We start from the raw sequence: 18,116 nt of genomic DNA, 5'->3' as shown, positions 1-18,116 counted from the left end.
CTTCAAAAATTATGCCTCTTAACATTTATACAGCACACTGAGAATTTTTGAAGCTCCTTCACAGACATTAAGTCACCAGAGATTTATAATCCAGTAAGTACAGGTGTGGGGACTTCTGGCTTGAACTTTACATGACCTGTCCTAAATCACACCTTTATTAGATGGCTCGATGGGACTGGAATTCCAATTTCCAAGTCCAGTGTAAAACATACATGAATTCTATACAATAAACCTTAACCACTGAGACTCCCAGAGCACTTCAGAATCACCTGTCTTACCTTAATGCTTTTAATGTGAGAGGCTGCCTTCCCAAGAGCCTTTTCGGAAGATTTGTCCAATAAAAATTCAATGACTGCATCTTTGTTGTAAAGTCTGCAACAATAAAGATCAGTCAAGACATTCTGGCAACAATCAACCTTCATCCAAGGGAAGAAGACTAAACTGAGTACAGTCCAAAGTCATTTACATCTGATAACAGAAATGTCCTTGCACTCCTAAAAATGTAAATTTAATCCTGTCTTAACCATTTCCAAAGCATACAAAGAAAGAAACCAGTTTAAATCAAGGGCTATGCGGACTGGCAGTCAGAGGACTGAATGTGACCCAAACTAAGATTTTTTAAATTGGGAAATTAACATAAAACATTTTCAGGCCTCCCCGGTGGTTCAGTGGTAAAGAATCTGACTGCCAGTGCAGAAGACACAGGTTCAATCCCCAATCCAGGAAGATCCCACCTGCCGAGGGACAACTAAGCCAGAGTGCCACATCTATTGAGCCTGTGCTCTGGGTCCTGGGAACTGCAACTACTGAGCCCTGTGCCGCAATCACTGAAGTCTGAGCACCCTAGAGCCTTGTGCCACAAGAGGAGCCACCATGATGAGAAGCCTGTGCACTGGAACTAGAGAGTAGCCCCCTGTCGCTGGAACCAGAGAAAAGCCTGCTAAGCAACAAAGATCCAACATAGCCATAAATAAATAAATAAAATTATTATTTTTTTTAAAGTACACATTTTCAACTTTCCCTGGGGGAAAAAAGAAATCAGATGTTTTGGAATCAGTCTACCTTCTTGAAATGTAACAACAAGCTGGAATTCAATAGCAGCTGCCTTTTATTTTATTATTTTTTTGCTATGCAGCCTGGGGGATCTCAGTTCCCCAACCAGGAACTGAACGTGGGCGCTCAGCAGTGAGAACAAGTCTTAACCACTGGAACACCAGGGAACATGAACTCTCTGGTTCACCCAGTCCTCACCATGCCCTACTGATCCCACATGGATCCTTTATGCGTTTAGGTTTGTAACTTAGCTCCCTCCTATCGGCCCCTGAGTTTCCAACCCATGGATTAAACAAACCAAACTGAATAGAAAAGTGCGGAAGTATGCTCTGAGACAGGGAATGACAACCCAGGCTTCACAAATTTGCTTGAGATAATTCATCATCTGATGAATCAAAAACTGAATTTACATGTTAAAATTCTTTTTAACACCATGTAATAAAAACTCATCTCCATTAAGTGAAGGAACTATACCTGCCAAGTTCACAGGCAACTATTGGTCGTCTTAATATTTCCTGACTTAGAGTACAGTAGTTCCACTGGGCCACTAATTCAGCATCCTTGTCGACCTGAGAAGAGAAAAAAAAAATCCTTTCAGTTAATTTTCTCCTCTGAAAGACACATACTCCACAGAATTCCACATATAAAGGCTTATTTAGTAATACCACGCTGTGATCATTTTTGTTTTTTAAATCAAATTACTGAAACACGAAGCTGGGATTTAAAAAGTCACAAGTAATCAATAGTATGTCAAATAAAGGCCTCTCTATATATGATGTGTACAAAAAAACAGTTTACATCAAGTCACTAAATTGCTTACGTCAATTACATATAAATATTAGTATTTATATCCTAATAGTAAACAAGGAAGCTCAAACAGAAAAAACAAGCAGTACAGGTTGATTTCTAACAGTGGGAACAGCTCCAAAGTTGTAGCAGAATTTAAGGGCAAAGAATTGAGAAGACAGGCATTAAAAACAAAAACAAAAAAAAGTTCAGCACAAAGACTGTATAATTCCTTACAAAAATCACCGATGTAACAAAAATGTTTTTGCAGAGTACTCACTACAAGGCATATCAAGTCATTATCCACACTGTAAAGATTCAGATCTGAGACCCTCCGAAGCCCTCAAATGATATTTCCACCTATTTAATATCCCATGTCCCACTCTCTACTGTTCCTAAAATGTCAAACCTGAATAATTTAACAAGATGGCACACTTGGGGGAAAGAAAGGAAGAAAAAATAAAGAATTTAAATTCCCTCAAATTTAATTTTTGCAGGAACTATTTAAGGGTTTACTGTATGCCAGGTACTATGCTAGACAGTTTCTGTGACTTAGTCTTTTCAGTTCAGTTGCTCAGTCGTGTCTGAGTCTTTGCAACCCCATGGGTTGCATCACGTCAGGCTTTCCTATTCATCAACTCGGGAGCTTGCTCAAACTCACGTCCATCAAGTCGGTGATGCCATCCAACCATCTCATCCTCTGTCGTCCCCTTCTCCTCCTGCCTTCAATCCTTCCCAGCATCAGGGTCTTTTCCAATGAGTCAGTTCTTTGCATCAGGTGGCCAAAGTGTTGGAGCTTCAGCTTCAGCATATTTTAGCCCTCATAGAAACTTATGAGTTTGGATTCTTATCTTTGTAGTTGAGGAAACTGAGGTACCAAGAAGTTAAATTGCATGTCAAGGTCACACACTCAAGCGGAGGAGCGAAGATAAAGTCAGGCAGGCTCTAAAGACCATGCTTTTAATCGCTACTCTCTATTACATTTCTATTATTTTGTATAACTTTTATATTATTTTTATTAACGTACAGTTTATTTACAATATTGTGTTAGTTTCAGGTATATAGTGTAGTTATTTGAGGTTTTTGCAGATTATGTTCAATTACAGGCTGTTACAAGATATTAGATTTAATTCTTTGTGCTATACAGTAAATCCTTGTTGCTTATCTATTTTATGTATTTGTTGTTCAGTCGCTCAGTCACATCCAACTCTTTGTGACCCCACGGACTGCAGCACCCCAAGCTTCCCTGTCCTTCACTATCTCCCAGAGTTGGCTCAAACTCATGTCCATTAAGTCGATGATGCCATCCAACCATCTCATCCTGATTTTATGTATAGTAGTTCAGTTCAGTCGTTCAGTCGTGTCTGACTCTGCGACCCCATGAATCACAGCACGCCAGGCCTCCCTATCCATCACCATCTCCCGGAGTTCACTCAAACTCATATCCATCGAGTTGGTGATGCCATCCAACCATCTCATCCTCTGTCATCCCCTTCTCCTCCTGACTCCAAATCCTCCCAGCATCAGAGTCTTTTCCAATGAGTCAACTCTTTGCATGAAGTGGCCAAAGTACTGGAATTTCAGCTTCAACGTCATTCCTTCCAAAGAAATCCCAGGGCTGATCTCCTTCAGAATGGACTGGTTGGATCTCCTTGCAGTCCAAGGGACTCTCAAGAGTCTTCTCCAACACCACAGTTCAAAAGCATCAATTCTTCGGTGCTCAGCCTTCTTCACAGTCCAACTCTCGCATCCATATATGAATACTGGAAAAACCATAGCCTTGACTAGACGAACCTTTGTTGGCAAAGTAATGTCTCTGCTTTTCAATATGTTATCTAGGTTTGTCATAACTTTTCTTCCAAGGAGTAAGCATCTTTTAATTTCATGGCTGCAGTCACCATCTGCAGTGATTTTGGAGCCCCAAAAAATAAAGTCTGACACTGTTTCCACTGTTTCCTCATCTATTTCCCATGAAGTGATGGGACCGGATGCCATGATATTCGTTTTCTGAATGTTGAGCTTTAAGCCAACTTTTTCACTCTCCTCTTTCACTTTCATCAAGAGGCTTTTTAGTTCCTCTTCACTTTCTGCCATAAGGGTGGTGTCATCTGCATATCTGAGGTTATTAATAGTAGTTAGTATCTGTTAATACAGATAAATGTGTCCTTCCCCTCTATAGTTTAAAACAAAACCAAACACACAAACAATAAAAATCCCACCACACTACTGCAGATGTTGTCCTATTTGGTCCCAAGATCCAACAGCCCCATTTTGGCATCTTAAATAGCTCTTATCATCAGCCACACTGTAGAAGAGCCCCGAGAGAGACTTGTCACCAGTGAAGCTGACATACTATACTTTTTGTAGATTTAAAAAGCTACATTAGGTAAGTTTAGGATCTACCTTCTAGATCTCCCACCTGCTTCACACCACAGTCCTTCACTGCTTCAAAAAAACCACCTGGGAGAGTTGGGGACAGGGAAGGAATTACTTCTTTCCAATTTAAAATTTGGTCCACACAAGGTCTTAAACCTGAGGAATGTCTTGGGCCAAATCAAACATACTATATGTGATCGACAAATGTTATTATATACCTATCTGAAACGCAAGCTCTACAAGGGCTGGACTCTGTTCACTGCTATAACTCCAGGGCCTAGAATGGTGTATATCGTAAGCACTTAATATGTATCTGTTGAGTGAATAAGGATAATAAAAATCCACCTTGCCTGGGTACTCTAGTTGTTTCAGATCACCCTTTCTTCTTTTCTTTCCCCTTCTGACATCTATTCTTAGCCAAGCCTGTCAATAAGCTACTCCTCTTCAGTTCTGGGCTCAAGGTAACAAAACCGAGCTAAATACTATTTGGGTAAAAGCTTGCTCACACAAGTGGTAGCTACCCAGCATTAATCTCTGCACACGTAGCTGTGATCAGAAGAGCACACACCATCACCTTGGGTGTTCACTCACTCTCAAATTCCATATACATTTGTTGGGAGTTGACTGTGTGGCAGACACATCACAGGGGTCACAAAAGTGACACATACATGGCCCCTGTTCACATAAGAAATAGACAAAGAATAAATAAATATAGTGATAAGCATGATAAAGTAAAGCAGCAGAAGAGGATAGAGTAATCAGAAGAGAGATGTATTTTGGCTACAGTGGGCTGAGATGACATTTCAGTAAAGAATTAACTGATGTATTAAAAAAAACACCAAATGATATGATTGTCTCAGTGAAGAACATATCAGGTTGAGGAAATTATACTCCAGGTTGAGGAACAAGGCCTATGAGCTGGAACAGAATAAAAGAACTGGAGAAGGGCAGAAGATGAGGTAAACAGATCACATCCTGTCTGATCACACAGGGTCTTGTGGGACTTTTTTTCTGAATATAATGGGAATGACTGGAGGGGTTTAAATACAGTAGTGATACATGGAATTTACTTAAAAAAAAGACTTCTCTGGCTACTGACTGGAGACTCATATGGACCACCCAGTGTGGCAGTCACTTGTATTAATATTAGGTACTTTAAACACCTTCTATTATTAAAAAGTAATCACTGGTGCTAACTCTGAAATCCTGAATAACTGGATGGGAATCCTGGCTTCATTACCTAACAGTTGTGTGATCTTGCTCATGTTACTGACTCAATTTCCCTGTTAGTAGCCTACGACTTAGCGACTGAACAACAACAAAAGCAGGTAAATTATTATACGTAATTTGCTCAATCATTGGTGAGAATTATGGATTATTCAATCACCCATTTATCTACGGTATTTATAGTGCTAGTTGAGGAGGGGGAAAAGGTGTGGCCTCAGCCCCCAGGAGCTTACCACCCTCTGAAAGTTAAAGTCGCTCAGTCCTGTCCCACTCTTTGCAACCCCATGGACTATATAGTCCATGGAATTCTCCAGGTCAGAACACTGGGAAATGTTCAGTAGCCATTCCCTTCTCCAGGAGATATTCAACCCAGGGATTAAACCCAGGTCTCCTGTATTGAAGGCGGATTCTTTACCAGCTGAGCCACAAGGGAAGCCCAAGAATACGGAGTGGGTAGCCTATTTCTTACCCACTCCAGTGTTCTTGCCTGGAGAATCCCATGGACGGGGGAGCCTGGTGGGCTGCCGTCTATGGGGTCACAGAGAGTTGGACACGACTGAAGCGACTTCGCAGCAGCAGCAGCAGCCTATTTATTCTCCAGCGGATCTTCCCGACCCAAGAATCGAACCGCGGTCTCCTGCATTGCAGGCGGATTCTCTACCAACTGAGAAGCCCAACCACCTTCTAAGACCAACAGTAATCAACTTGAACGCAGTGTACACGGTGGTTACTTTTTAAGTGGAGGCCCTGACCTCCTGAGAAAACGAAGTTAGTGTGTACAGAACTCAATAAACAGCAACTATTTGTATCATTGTTACTAGCAGCAGACAAACTTCAAATCCTGGTTCTGCCACTTACTAGCTTTGCAACTTTCTCCTCCTGAGCCTCAATTTTCAAGTCTCAAAAGTGAGGCTTCTGAAAGTATATACCCGTAAGGCTGCTTTGAAAATTACATGAGACACCCTATATCATGCATACTGTCGGATGAATGGTAACAGCCCGCAGTCAATGAACGTCCCTTATTAACACTGTGGTTAATTTTGAGTTCTCTGAAAGGGAATAAATAAGCACGGTTGTATGTGGAAACCCGTTAGCTCCTCCTCCCACCTCCCTTCGTTTCCTGGGAGCGTTCGCAGGCCGCACCACCCCCAGGCCCCACTGGGCCCATGTAGCTCACCTTCTCAACCTTCTTCGGCCCCTTCACCAGTTCATGCCTCTTAGGGATTGTTCCTCCGTCGCAACCCATCGCAAGCCGACAGAGTCCAGAGCAAGCAGCAACTTCCGGAGTCCCTGGCGACTGTAGGACTCACTTCCGGCGCGCTGCAATGACGCAACACGCTAGTCTCCACGCGGAAGGGCGGGGCGGGGCGGGGCGGGGTTTGTGCCCAGTCTTGGTTGCTATGGAGAGCGTCGCTAGGCGCTGGGCGTGGCCCCGCAGCGGGGGCAGCTGCAAAGCGAAGGCTGGGCCTTGGTGCAAGCAGCACGCCTGTCTGCAGCCAGTCCCTTCATCTTTCCGGTGGACGTGGGATTCCTGCTGCATCCGCCTACCTAATCGTTCTTCCACCTTTCGGGGGCGGGGTTCAGGGGGCGGCGCGGGTGGGGACGACTCAGGAGCAGCAGCCGTGTTTTGGGGCCCCATCCCACCCCAGCCTTTCTGACTGTGGGCAAACATCCCTAGACTGGGACCGCGTGGAGGAAAAGACTAAATTTTATTAGTGCAATTAGCGATGAATAGGGATGGGTCCATTTCAGTTAACGTTTATGTGTCTAAAAGAGAACGTATCTTTTTACTGGGCGTCAGTTATGATCGAAGCATTCACAACAAAGAAGTGATGTTAACCGAGATTGTTCGGGAATTAACTTATATGCAGAGTACATCATGAGAAACGCTGGACTGGAAGAAACACAAGCTGGAATCAAGATTGCAGGGAGAAATATCAATAACCTCAGATATGCAGATGACACCACCCTTATGGCAGAAAGTGAAGAGGAACTAAAAAGCCTCTTGATGAAAGTGAAAGAGGAGAGTGAAAAAGTTGGCTTAAAGCTCAACATTCAGAAAACGAAGATCATGGCATCTGGTCCCATCACTTCATGGGAAATAGATGAGGAAACAGTGGAAACAGTGTCAGACTTTATTTTGGGGGGCTCCAAAATCACTGCAGATGGTGACTGCAGCCATGAAATTAAAAGACACTTACTCCTTGGAAGGAAAGTTATGACCAACCTAGATAGCATATTGAAAAGCAGAGACATTACTTTGCCCACAAAGGTTCGTCTAGTCAAGGCTATGGTTTTTCCTGTGGTCATGTATGGATGTGAGAGTTGGACTGTGAAGAAGGCAGAGCGCCGAAGAATTGATGCTTTTGAACTGTGGTGTTGGAGAAGACTCTTGAGAGTCCCTTGGACTGCAAGGAGATCCAACCAGTCCATCTGAAGGAGATCAGCCCTGGGATTTCTTTGGAAGGAATGATGCTGAAGCTGAAACTCCAGTACTTTGGCCACCTCATGCGAAGAGTTGACTCATTGGAAAAGACTCTGATGCTGGGAGGATTTGGGGGCAGGAGGAGAAGGGGACAACAGAGGATGAGATGGTTGGATGGCATCACTGACTAGATGGACGTGAGTCTGGGTGTTACCACCTTGATCAAAATGAAACAAAAACACTAAAAATACTCCCCACTTGGGAAGAGAAAATACAGTGTATGTGGATTGGAAAGCTTCAAGGGCTAGATGATTGAGTTATCTGATACTGCAATTAATTAGAATTAAAATAAATCCTTTAATCAGTTGGTCTCTGATTGGCACCTAATTTATTTTTATTAACATCTCAAGAACTGTAAACTTCCTAGGGACTTTGTTTTACTCCCTCTTGCATTCTCAGTGCCTGCAAGAGTCTTTGCTGCTGCTAAGTCGCTTCAGTTGTGTCCGACTCTTTGCGACCCCATAGACGGCAGTCCATCAGGCTCCCCCGTCCCTGGGATTCTCCAGGCAAGAACACTGGAGTGGGTTGCCATTTCCTTCTCCAATGTATGAAAGTGAAAAGGGAAAGGGAAGTCGCTCAGTCGTGCCTGACTCTTAGCGACCCCGTGGACTACAGCCTACCAGGCTCCTCCGTCCATGGGATTTTCCAGGCAAGAGTACTGGAGTGGGGTGCCATTGCCTTCTCCGAATAGGTTGAGAGCAAGAGTCTAAGTCCTCCATAAACCAAAAAAGTACAGATTCATTCCAAGAGGGTTGACCAGCAGACCCTAAAAAAGTTTGATTCAACTAGAATCTCATTTCTAGGGTAGGGAAACAGAAGGCTGGAAAGATCAAAAGCACTGGTCCAAGGTTAAACAGCTAGTGAGAGCTGGGGATGGCTTCTAAGATTGGTTTTCTCTTAAAGCAATGGACAGAAAAACAGAGAATAGCAAAAATAAAGGATTTTTAGACAGACTCTCAAACCAGTGTTCTTTTCGGACAGGTACAACTACCCCTCACCAAATTCATTTGGGGTGGAATAAACAAAAATAGCTGCTCTTTATCAAACTGTAATTCTATGCTGGGAGAGTTGGAAGCATTCTTGCCTTCTGTCCTCTCAACCTTAGTATGGGGTATAGTGCCTTCTGTTATCCAAGTGACAACCCTGAGGCTCAGATGTGCCAGATGTCCTGGGTCCATGGCACACATCAGGGAAGTAGAAGGGAAAGGAGGTGGGGGAGGGGCTTTCCCAAATGAGGCCCATCTAACCACAGATGCCAGGATTCTTCACCTCCTCCCCCCAAAGCTACTGATGACACCCAGTGGTAATGACTGTGTGGGCGTTAAAGTTCAGGCAGCTGCATGGTTTTTCTCTTCCCCCTTGGTTTCCTCTTTTAGAATATTGGTTTCTTAGCTACTCTGTGTTGCAGACTATACACAGCTAAAATGTACAGGTTTATTTTTTAATATCAGTAGCAACTAGTTTGTGTTGAGAGCTGTCAGGCATTGTATTCTGCCTTTATTTCATTCGAGTATTTCATTTCCAGCCACACTGAGAAGTAGGTCTATTATCTGCTGCTTCTTCCCACTGTCTGTTGAATGAGCTGGTAAAGGATATTCCCTTATGAGGATCCTTGGTGACAAGTTTGATCCCTGGATCAAGCTGTGAACTTGAAGGGCAGGAGAGGAGTGGAATCATGATAGAGAAAACCATTACCTTCTACCAAAATCAGTACTCCTTAGAGACGTCCAATTAAAAAAATCAGTATTCCTTAACCTTTCTGGGTCATTGGACCTGTTGGAGAATTTGGTGAAAGCTTTGGACTTATTCCCCAGAAAAATTATCCATAAGCACTCAGGATGCTACAATTTGTTTGTTATTTTAGTTGCTAAGTCATCTCTGACTCTTTTTGACTCATGAACTGTAGCCTGCCAGGCTCCTCTGTCAATGGCATTTCCCAGGCAAAAATACTACAGTGGGTAGCCATTTCCTTCTCCAGGGGATCTTCCTGACCCAGGGTTTGAACCCTTGTTGTCTTCATTGGCAGGTGGATTCTTTACCACTGAGCCACCTGGGAAGCCCAGCTGTACTTTATACATATATGCATTTTATTCATGGCTTCCTGAAGCCCAGGCTAAGACCCACTACTTTAAGTGCTTCAACTGCCTGTTAAAATAGTTCCCAAATACTTCCGACTTCTAAACCATTGAGGGTTTTATTTCCTGTTAGCTCTGCCCAGATGCTCTTCCAAAGCTGCAGTTTTCAATTCTGTCTGGAAAAGGCTGATATGCAGAATAACTTGTTCTAAGAGTCAGCATGAAAAAACAAAAACGTAAAACTACGTGTTAGGATTCTTCAAGATGCTCACAGCCTGGGGACTTCCCTAGTGGTCCAGGGATTAAGACTGTGCTTCCAATGCTGGTGGTGTGGGTTCAGGCCCTGGTGGGTAATTAAGATCCCACATGCCTCTTGGCATGGCCAAAAAATAAAAAAGAATTTCATGGCCTCATTTAAGGTTACACTGGGAGGGTGTCCCAAAGACAGTTAAAATAAAGTAGAAAATGGAAGTGTTTGCGGCGGTAATTCAAGACAAAAGTTACTTTTCATTGCTGTTTTAGTGAAATATTTAAAACTATTCCAGGACTCTACAGGGCCTTACATGGACTGGGCTCCTAACTACGCCTCCCAGCTCACGTCATTCATTTTTCTTTCCTACACTGGCATCTCCTCCACTTGATAGAACTCTCCAGGTATACGTTTACTCCGGAGAAGGCAGCGGCACCCCACTCCAGTACTCTTGCCTGGAAAATCCCATGGACGGAGGAGCCTGGTAGGCTGCAGTCCATGGGGTCGCTAAGAGTCGGACACGACTGAGCGACTTCCCTTTCACTTTTCACTTTCATGCATTGGAGAAGGAAATGGCAACCCACTCCAGTGTTCTTGCCTGGAGAATCCCAGGGACGGGGGAGCCTGGTGGGCTGCCGTCTCTGGGGTCACACAGAGTCGGACACGACTGAAGCGACTTAGCAGCAGCAGCAGCATACGTTTCCTCTCCAGGTGTGCATTTATTCTCCCGGTGTATGTTTGCTTTCCAGGCGCACATCTACTCTGCACACTCCCCTTGCTGTTCCCCTTGCAGAACACTCTTCCCCTGCATTTGCCAAGCTGACTCTCTTCAGTGATGCATCATCACTTGGCTCCTGGTCCCTTCTTCAGAGCAATCTTTCCAGACCTCTCCATTTGAAAAGGCACATCTTGGTACTTCTCTGGAGGGCCAGTAGTTGAGGCTCTGTGTTCCCAATGCAGGGGGCATGGGTTTGCTCACTGGTCAGGGAAGTAAGATTCCCCCATGCTGCAGGGTGCATTAAAAACAAAACAAACAAACAAAAAACTCAGGCTTCCGTGATGGTCCAGTGGTTAAGAATCTGCCTTGCAATGCAAGGGACACCAGTTAGAGCCCTGGTTCAGGAAGATTCCACATAGCACAGAGCAGTTAAGCCCACGTACCACAACTACTGAACCCACCTGTGCCCTAGAGCCCGTGCTGTGCTACAAGAGAAGCCAGCACACTGAGAAGCCCACCTACTGTGATGAAGGGTAGCCCCTGCTTGCAACAACTAGAGAAAGCCTGAGTGCAGCAGTGAACACCCACCACAGCCAAAAAAATAAATAAATCTTTTTTAAAAATGCACATCTCCCCCATCACCCTACCCACTACCCTGATTTAATTTCTTCCTTCCATTTACCATCACTGATAACCTGTTATAAATGTAACTTTTGATGTCTTGTCCACCATGGAGTTTTTGCATTAATTTAGATTTTTAAAATGTTGTATAAAATATAATTTATCTTTATTACCAAGTGCTGGGTGTGCCCGCCTGCATTTTGCATCCAAAGAGAGTGCCTCACTGGCCTTCACCCTCACTTTGGCCCTGGTATTCCATCTCCCTGAGCTGAGAAGAAAGCTGCATGATGAGACCCTTTGTTTTGTCTACTGCAGCACGTCTAGTGATCAGAAGAGGCCTGGGCAGATAGGAGATGCTCAATAAATGATTGTTAAATGAATGAAGGAAAGGAAAAGGACATTAGCAAATAACCTACAAATATGGGCAACTTGCAAAGGGAAAGCTTCGGGAGACCTGCGGTGCGTACTTGGGGAGAACGTAACATTTTTAAAAGATGCTTTGTTAAGAAAAATAGTTGCCACCCACCTGGGTTCTTGGCGCCCCCAGGGCCTATCACATTGAAAGATCTCTAAAGGAGGCTTCTCACCACTTCCATCTTCCTGAGGAAATTTAACTTAATTGAGGTCAGGTTGCTACCACCACCACCACCACCATACACCCACCATTTCCTCTTCCTACCTGGAGAGGAAACAGTACAGAATTCTGGACATTGAAGAAACAGACTTAGCACAAAGCTGCTGAAACCTGAAAAATGTGATTTTATCTACTTTACAACTTTTTCAGAAGTAATTATCCTATTAAATCAATCAGTGGAAACTCATCCCATAACTGCTCTCTTTCAAAAAAAAGGAAGGAAACTCACTTAGCTAGGAGCAGCAGTTTTCAATATTTTGAACCCAGTGGTTCTGGTTTTATACTTTGTTGCCAAAGGTCCCTGGTTTAAACTGATCTCAAAAAAAAAAGAAATATCTATAGATAGATATAGCTCCAGATGTCTGTCTCTTTGTGGTGTCTCTGTCTCTCTTTTTGGCTCTCTCTCAGTCATTCTATCTCTCTACATACATAGGTACATACTTACATAGTGTTCTGAAACCATGTGGGACCTGTTCATTACCTCCTGGAGACTAGGTCACTTATAAAGGACTAAATGAGTTGAAACATCTAAAGCATTAGAACAGTATCTGAAATGTAGTAATCACTAAATAGATACATCCCGTTGCTATCACTAGTGTGTAACACATCACTTTGCCTCCTGGAGCAAACACTGACTGGTGTCTCCCTGGAGCAGCCCTTCCTCTCTACAGTGCCATTTCTCACTTTGCTAGGGGTTCCGGCTAGGACACAGCACTCCAGGGGTCTCTCGTGTTTCTGCATGTCTTCTGAACAGAGGCATTGGCTTGATATTTTGTTCCAGACTATCTTGTCAAGGATGTATGTAGCAAACCCCTTGGAAGACAGAGACAACATCTCCCTCCAGAGAAGAAGGGCAGGATTGTTTGCTGTCCAGTGTCATAAAGATAAAGTCTTCCTCTGAGGCAAAGCTTGGTCAGGTTTACACAGAGACTGCTATAAAAGATTGGGAGCTTCCTAGGTTCAGGGGTTTTTTATGGCTTTGGTGCAAACCCTTTGTGTGCACAGCATCACATACACACACCTTTGCATTGCCTCTGGGACTTGAGGGGTATGGGGAAATGATGTAAAAATGAAGCATTAGCAGACTTCCCTGGTGGTAGAGTGGCTAAGGATCGTCTTGCCAATGCAGGGGAGGTGGGTTCTGTCTCTGGTCTGGAAAGATCCCATGTGCCATGGAGCAATTGAGCCTGTGCGCCACAACCAAGAGCCCTGGAGTCACAGCTACTGAGCCTGCACGCTCTAGGGCCTGAGAGCCACAACTAAGGAGCCCCTGTGCCACAACTACTGAAGCCCATGAGCACTAGAGCCTGTGCTCTGCAACAAGAGAGGCCACTGCAACAGAAGCCCGTGCACCGCAACAAAAGTAGCCCATGCTCACTGCAACTAGAGGAAGCCCACGAGCAGCAATGAAGACTCAGCACAACCAAAACTAAGAATAAATAAATAATTTTTTTTATTTTAAAAATGAATCAGTAACCACTTGTGAGGCTATAAGAGGAGCCATTTGACTCTGTGTAGGAGAGTTGACATAATAACAGGTCTGACTAATATCCTTAGAAAGGCCTGCTGGCAAGATTGGCTTTGGCGGTTGTATAGGAACTTGGTTTCAGGGAGAGTTTCCACCATCCCTGAGTTGATAAGAATGGAGCAGGGCCTAAACTGTTTGTACAAACAATGTGATTCATACAGGACACCTGCTTCCCTTCAAAGAGTCTGAGACTTTGGTCCACGCCACACAGAGGCTCACACATGATCAACGCTAGTGAAAACCCTGGAGGCCAGGCTGTCATGAGTTTCTCTGGCCAGCAACACTCCCTGTATATTGTCATGGCTCCCAGCTGGGGGAGTTAAGGGGGTCCTAGGTAACCCCCGGGAGGGGACTCTTGGCAGCCTGAGCCTGCCCTGCTGCTTCATTCCCACGTGACCTTTCCCTTTGCAGATTTTGCTCTGTCTCCTTTGATTGTGATAGATCGGAGGGGTGAGACACTATACGTGGGATCTTGTGAAGCTTCCTACCGAATCAGGGGGCCTCAGGGCGGTCTTGGGTACCCCCGACATGGTCTCTGATCCCAGAATCTCATGTCTTCTCTCAGCATCCATGAGATTATGGCAGGCTGACTTGTTACTTTGAAGTAAGGGAAGAAGTAATTTCACAGTTCTTGCTAGAGCCATCTCCTTATCTGTCTAGGAACTCATGGCTCTGTGTGTGTGTGTGTGTGTGTGTGTGTGTGTGTGTGTGTAGGGGTAAATCCCAGGTCTAGGACACTTTGGGTATTATACACCCATCTTACCATGGAGTTGTTAGGGGCAGACATCTGATCTAAGGCTCTTTCTTCCCCTCTGGCCACAGACCAATAAAGACCATAACTCATGGCAGACACCTTGAAACCATGAGAGTTAACACAGAGAAAGTGGGACTCAGAAATTGGGCCTTGATGATTCTGCTGGGGGTACCCAAAGCAGCTGTTTTTGAAGCCAGCTTGACCCTGGATTATGTTAAGATACTTGAGTCAATAAATTCCTTTTATTGCTTAAGAGAGATGGTATCAGAAGGAGTCCTAACTGACACAGATCACGGCTGCTCCCAGAAAATGTCTCCATTCTAGTGCAGAGAACCAAGCCTCACCAGGACAGGATCCTTCTTTAGGGACCCTGAGAGTAACTTTTGGTAGTCAACAATTTAAAAGTGCAGAGTAGCAGATAGGAACTGCAGCTGGTACCATTTCAGGTAATTTCCAGCCTAGAGATGGCTCATGGCAGAGGGGCACATAGAAGACATGAACCTCCCCTTGAAGTGATGATGTAACCATAGAAACATGAACTAAAGCCCCAGCTGCAAGGACAGGAAGAGGAGGTGTTTGATTTGGCGTGGGGGAGTGGGGGGGAATTCTGGGCCACTCTCAGATCTGTGCCCAGTGATAGGGCTGCTGTTTATACCACACTTCCTGGCTCTACTTTTCCCGAGCTAGCGTTGCATGTGCAAACTTGGCCTCTACTTCCTCTCCTTGCACACTTTGGGGAGAAGCATTTGCGTGACACAAATAAACATTTTGCTTTGGTACCAGAACCCAAGTGACACAGATCAAACACCTTTCCAAAGAAAAGATTGGTGCAAAGGATGTTTCAATTCATGACTGTATTGACATAATATTATAAATGGTAACACATTTGAGACTATTGAGGTATAAACCTTTTCTGATTGAACATACTAAATGCTCAATCCATGTGTTGAATTTATCAACACAGAATCTATAATGTACAAAATAAATAGGGAACCCAATAGAACATGTTATATTGCAAATTTACCGCTACTTATAACATGCTTGTTTAACTCTGTTCAGATAAAACAGCAAATATATATATATACATGTGTGGTATAAGTCACAGATACAGAATTTGTACCAGTCTCACAGAATTAATTCTATCCAAACTGAAAATTATACTACATTTTCTAGTAGATGCAACAGAAATTAATCACTTGAAAATAATCTTTGCCCCCATTCTCATATTCTATTTTCTCCCTGTTGTTTAGTCGCTCAGTCATGTCTAACTCTCTTGCCAACCCATGGACTGTAGTCTGCCAAACTTCTCTGTCCATGGGATTTCCCAGGAAAGAATACTGGAGGGGGTTACCATTTCCTTCTCCAGGGGATCTTCCCAATCCAGGAATCAAACCATGTCTCCTGCATTGGCAGGTGGGTTCTTTACCACTGAGCCCCAAAGGAAGCCCAAAAGTAGGCTTCTCCCTAGCACCTAATATATTGTGTATGTATTTCTCCATCATTTGTCTGTCTCCCCACTAGATTGTAAACGCCCTGAGGGCAAAGCCTCGGTCTGATTCTGTGCTACATGCCTAGCACCTAGAATTTAACATACAATAGGTATCCAATAAATAAGTACTGAATGAATGAATGAACTTAACACAGGCACACATTGGGCTAATATAAAAAACTGGATTCCACAACCTCATTTCATACACTGGCCCTACACCATAGGTCCTTTCTTCACACCTAACTCCTCCCTGACTCTGTGGGATAAGCCAATATCCTGGAGTTGCCCAGACCCTCGGTAACACTGGGTTTGGGCACCATGACGATTGCCATCCATTGCACACCCCCAGGTTGGTTTTTCCCAGAGGACAGACTTGCACAGGTTGTGGGTGTGCAACTGAAGTGAAGAGTTTAACAGGGAGAACGAGGCTTATTCCAACGTCCCCCTGAACTGCTGCGCGTGCTGCTCCAGCTTCTTGGCTTCGGCCCGGAGGTGCTGCAGGGCGGCAGGGCTGGGGTGCTGGAGCACGGCGTGCTTGGTGGCCAGCGCTAGGTCCTTGAGCAGGCTGCAGAGGCAGCTGCTGCCCCGCAGGATCTCATTGCGCACGTCCCGCTCCTGGGTCTCCCGGCACAGCCTGTCCACCAGCTTCTGCCCGACCGTGATGACCAGCTTGCTCTGCGTGATGAAGGTCTCGGGGGGTTGGCTGTTCTGGAGGCTGCTGTTCAGCACGCTGATGGCTTTGAAGAGTGCCCCAAAATAGAGGCGGCAATGTTCAGAAAGACGGGTTTTCTTCTCGGGATTCTGCTGACTCAAAGGCCTGGGGACCAGGGAGCTAGGATTCTAGAGAAGGGGAAGAAGATGACAGATTAGAGAGAGACACGAGCAACAGGCTGTGGTTGTCTCTCTTCTGTTTTTGCTTAATTTGCAGACTTTTTATAAGAAAAAGTATAGTTTTGTTTGGGAAGCCCCACGTGCAGGTGCAACATGCTGCCTAACAAATTCATGTTAATTCAAAGCATGTTGTGCTGTTTAGTTGCTAAATCCTATCCAACTCTTTTGTGACCCAATGGACTGTAGCCTGCCAGGCTCCTCTGTCCATGGGATTCTCCAGGCAAGAATACTGGAGTGGGTTGCCATTTCCTCCTCCAGGAAATCTTCCCGACCCAGGGATCAAATCCTGGGTCCTTGCCATCTCCTACATTGACAGGAAGTTTCTTTACTGCTGAGCCACCAGGGAAACCCTTTTTAAAGCTTCCTTATAAATATAATCTTATATATTGTGTTATATATAATCATTCATATTAAATATACATAAAATTATAGTCAATCCTCTCAATAAACCATTAGAAACCCATTCTAAGAAACTTACTGACAATGACTAAATTTATACCTTTTTTTAAAAAGTTTTTTCTTTTTATGTTGATCCTTTTTTAACATTTTTATTGAATTTGTTACAATATTCCTTCTGCTTTGCATTTTGTTTTGTTTTTTTTTACTTTGAGGCATGTGGGAACTTAGCTCCCAATCCAAACCCCTTGCACTGGAAGGCAAAGTCTTAACCACTGGACCACAGCGAAGTCCCCTAAATTTATAAATTTAAAAAAATGCAGGAAAGTTGATGGTGAGATTTTAAAATTTACTGAAATAACAGATTTTAAAGCATTTTTAAAAAATCCTTCCGAATTCCAGTATAAGAGGTAAACTTGAATTCCCCCAAATTTCCAGAAGAAATCAAAACATACTGACCTATTTGCTTTAAGATTAAAATATTTATCTTACTTGCTAGTTAAAGTTTCATTTAGAATTTTACTTTCATGAATTTTATTTTCTGCAGTGTGGCACCACATCCTATTCACTAGTGAAAGATTCTCAGCATCAAATTTAGTGTCAGCCACCCCAGGTAACAATCAAAATCCCCTTTGTTAGGTGATAGGTGAGGAGACTGAGTATCCCAGAAGAGAAGAGGTCACCTAGGGTCACTCAATTAGCAAAATAAAGATTGGAGGGCTGGACTTCCCCGGCAGTCCAGTGGTTAAGACTCACCTTCCCAATGGAGGGACCCAGGCTTCAATCCCTGGTCAGGGAGCTAGATCCCACACGCCACAACTAAGACCTGGTGC

General features: G+C 44.0%; 2 protein-coding genes across 3 annotated transcripts in view; both read right to left on the bottom strand.

Moving 5' to 3' along the window:
* The window catches only part of RTF2 (replication termination factor 2), a 43,322-nt gene extending 36,564 nt beyond the window's left edge, over window positions 1-6,758 (bottom strand). For both annotated transcript variants that reach the window (XM_027558975.1, XM_027558976.1), the window contains exons 1-3: window positions 6,620-6,758; window positions 1,528-1,622; window positions 279-372 (exon numbers count right to left, since the gene is read on the bottom strand). In XM_027558975.1, coding sequence (XP_027414776.1) covers window positions 279-372; window positions 1,528-1,622; window positions 6,620-6,688 — 258 coding nt within the window. In that variant the 5' untranslated portion in view covers window positions 6,689-6,758. The remainder of the gene's footprint in view (window positions 1-278; window positions 373-1,527; window positions 1,623-6,619) is intronic.
* Window positions 6,759-15,342: 8,584 nt separating this feature from the next.
* Window positions 15,343-18,116, bottom strand: part of CASS4 (Cas scaffold protein family member 4) — a 35,575-nt gene continuing 32,801 nt past the window's right edge. The window contains exon 7 of the mRNA XM_027558974.1: window positions 15,343-16,836. Coding sequence (XP_027414775.1) covers window positions 16,426-16,836 — 411 coding nt within the window. The 3' untranslated portion in view covers window positions 15,343-16,425. The remainder of the gene's footprint in view (window positions 16,837-18,116) is intronic.

The sequence above is a fragment of the Bos indicus x Bos taurus genome, chromosome 13, assembly GCF_003369695.1.
Source record: "Bos indicus x Bos taurus breed Angus x Brahman F1 hybrid chromosome 13, Bos_hybrid_MaternalHap_v2.0, whole genome shotgun sequence".
In the NCBI taxonomy this organism is placed as follows: Eukaryota; Metazoa; Chordata; class Mammalia; order Artiodactyla; family Bovidae; genus Bos; species Bos indicus x Bos taurus.
This window is presented reverse-complemented; position numbering and strand designations above follow the sequence as displayed.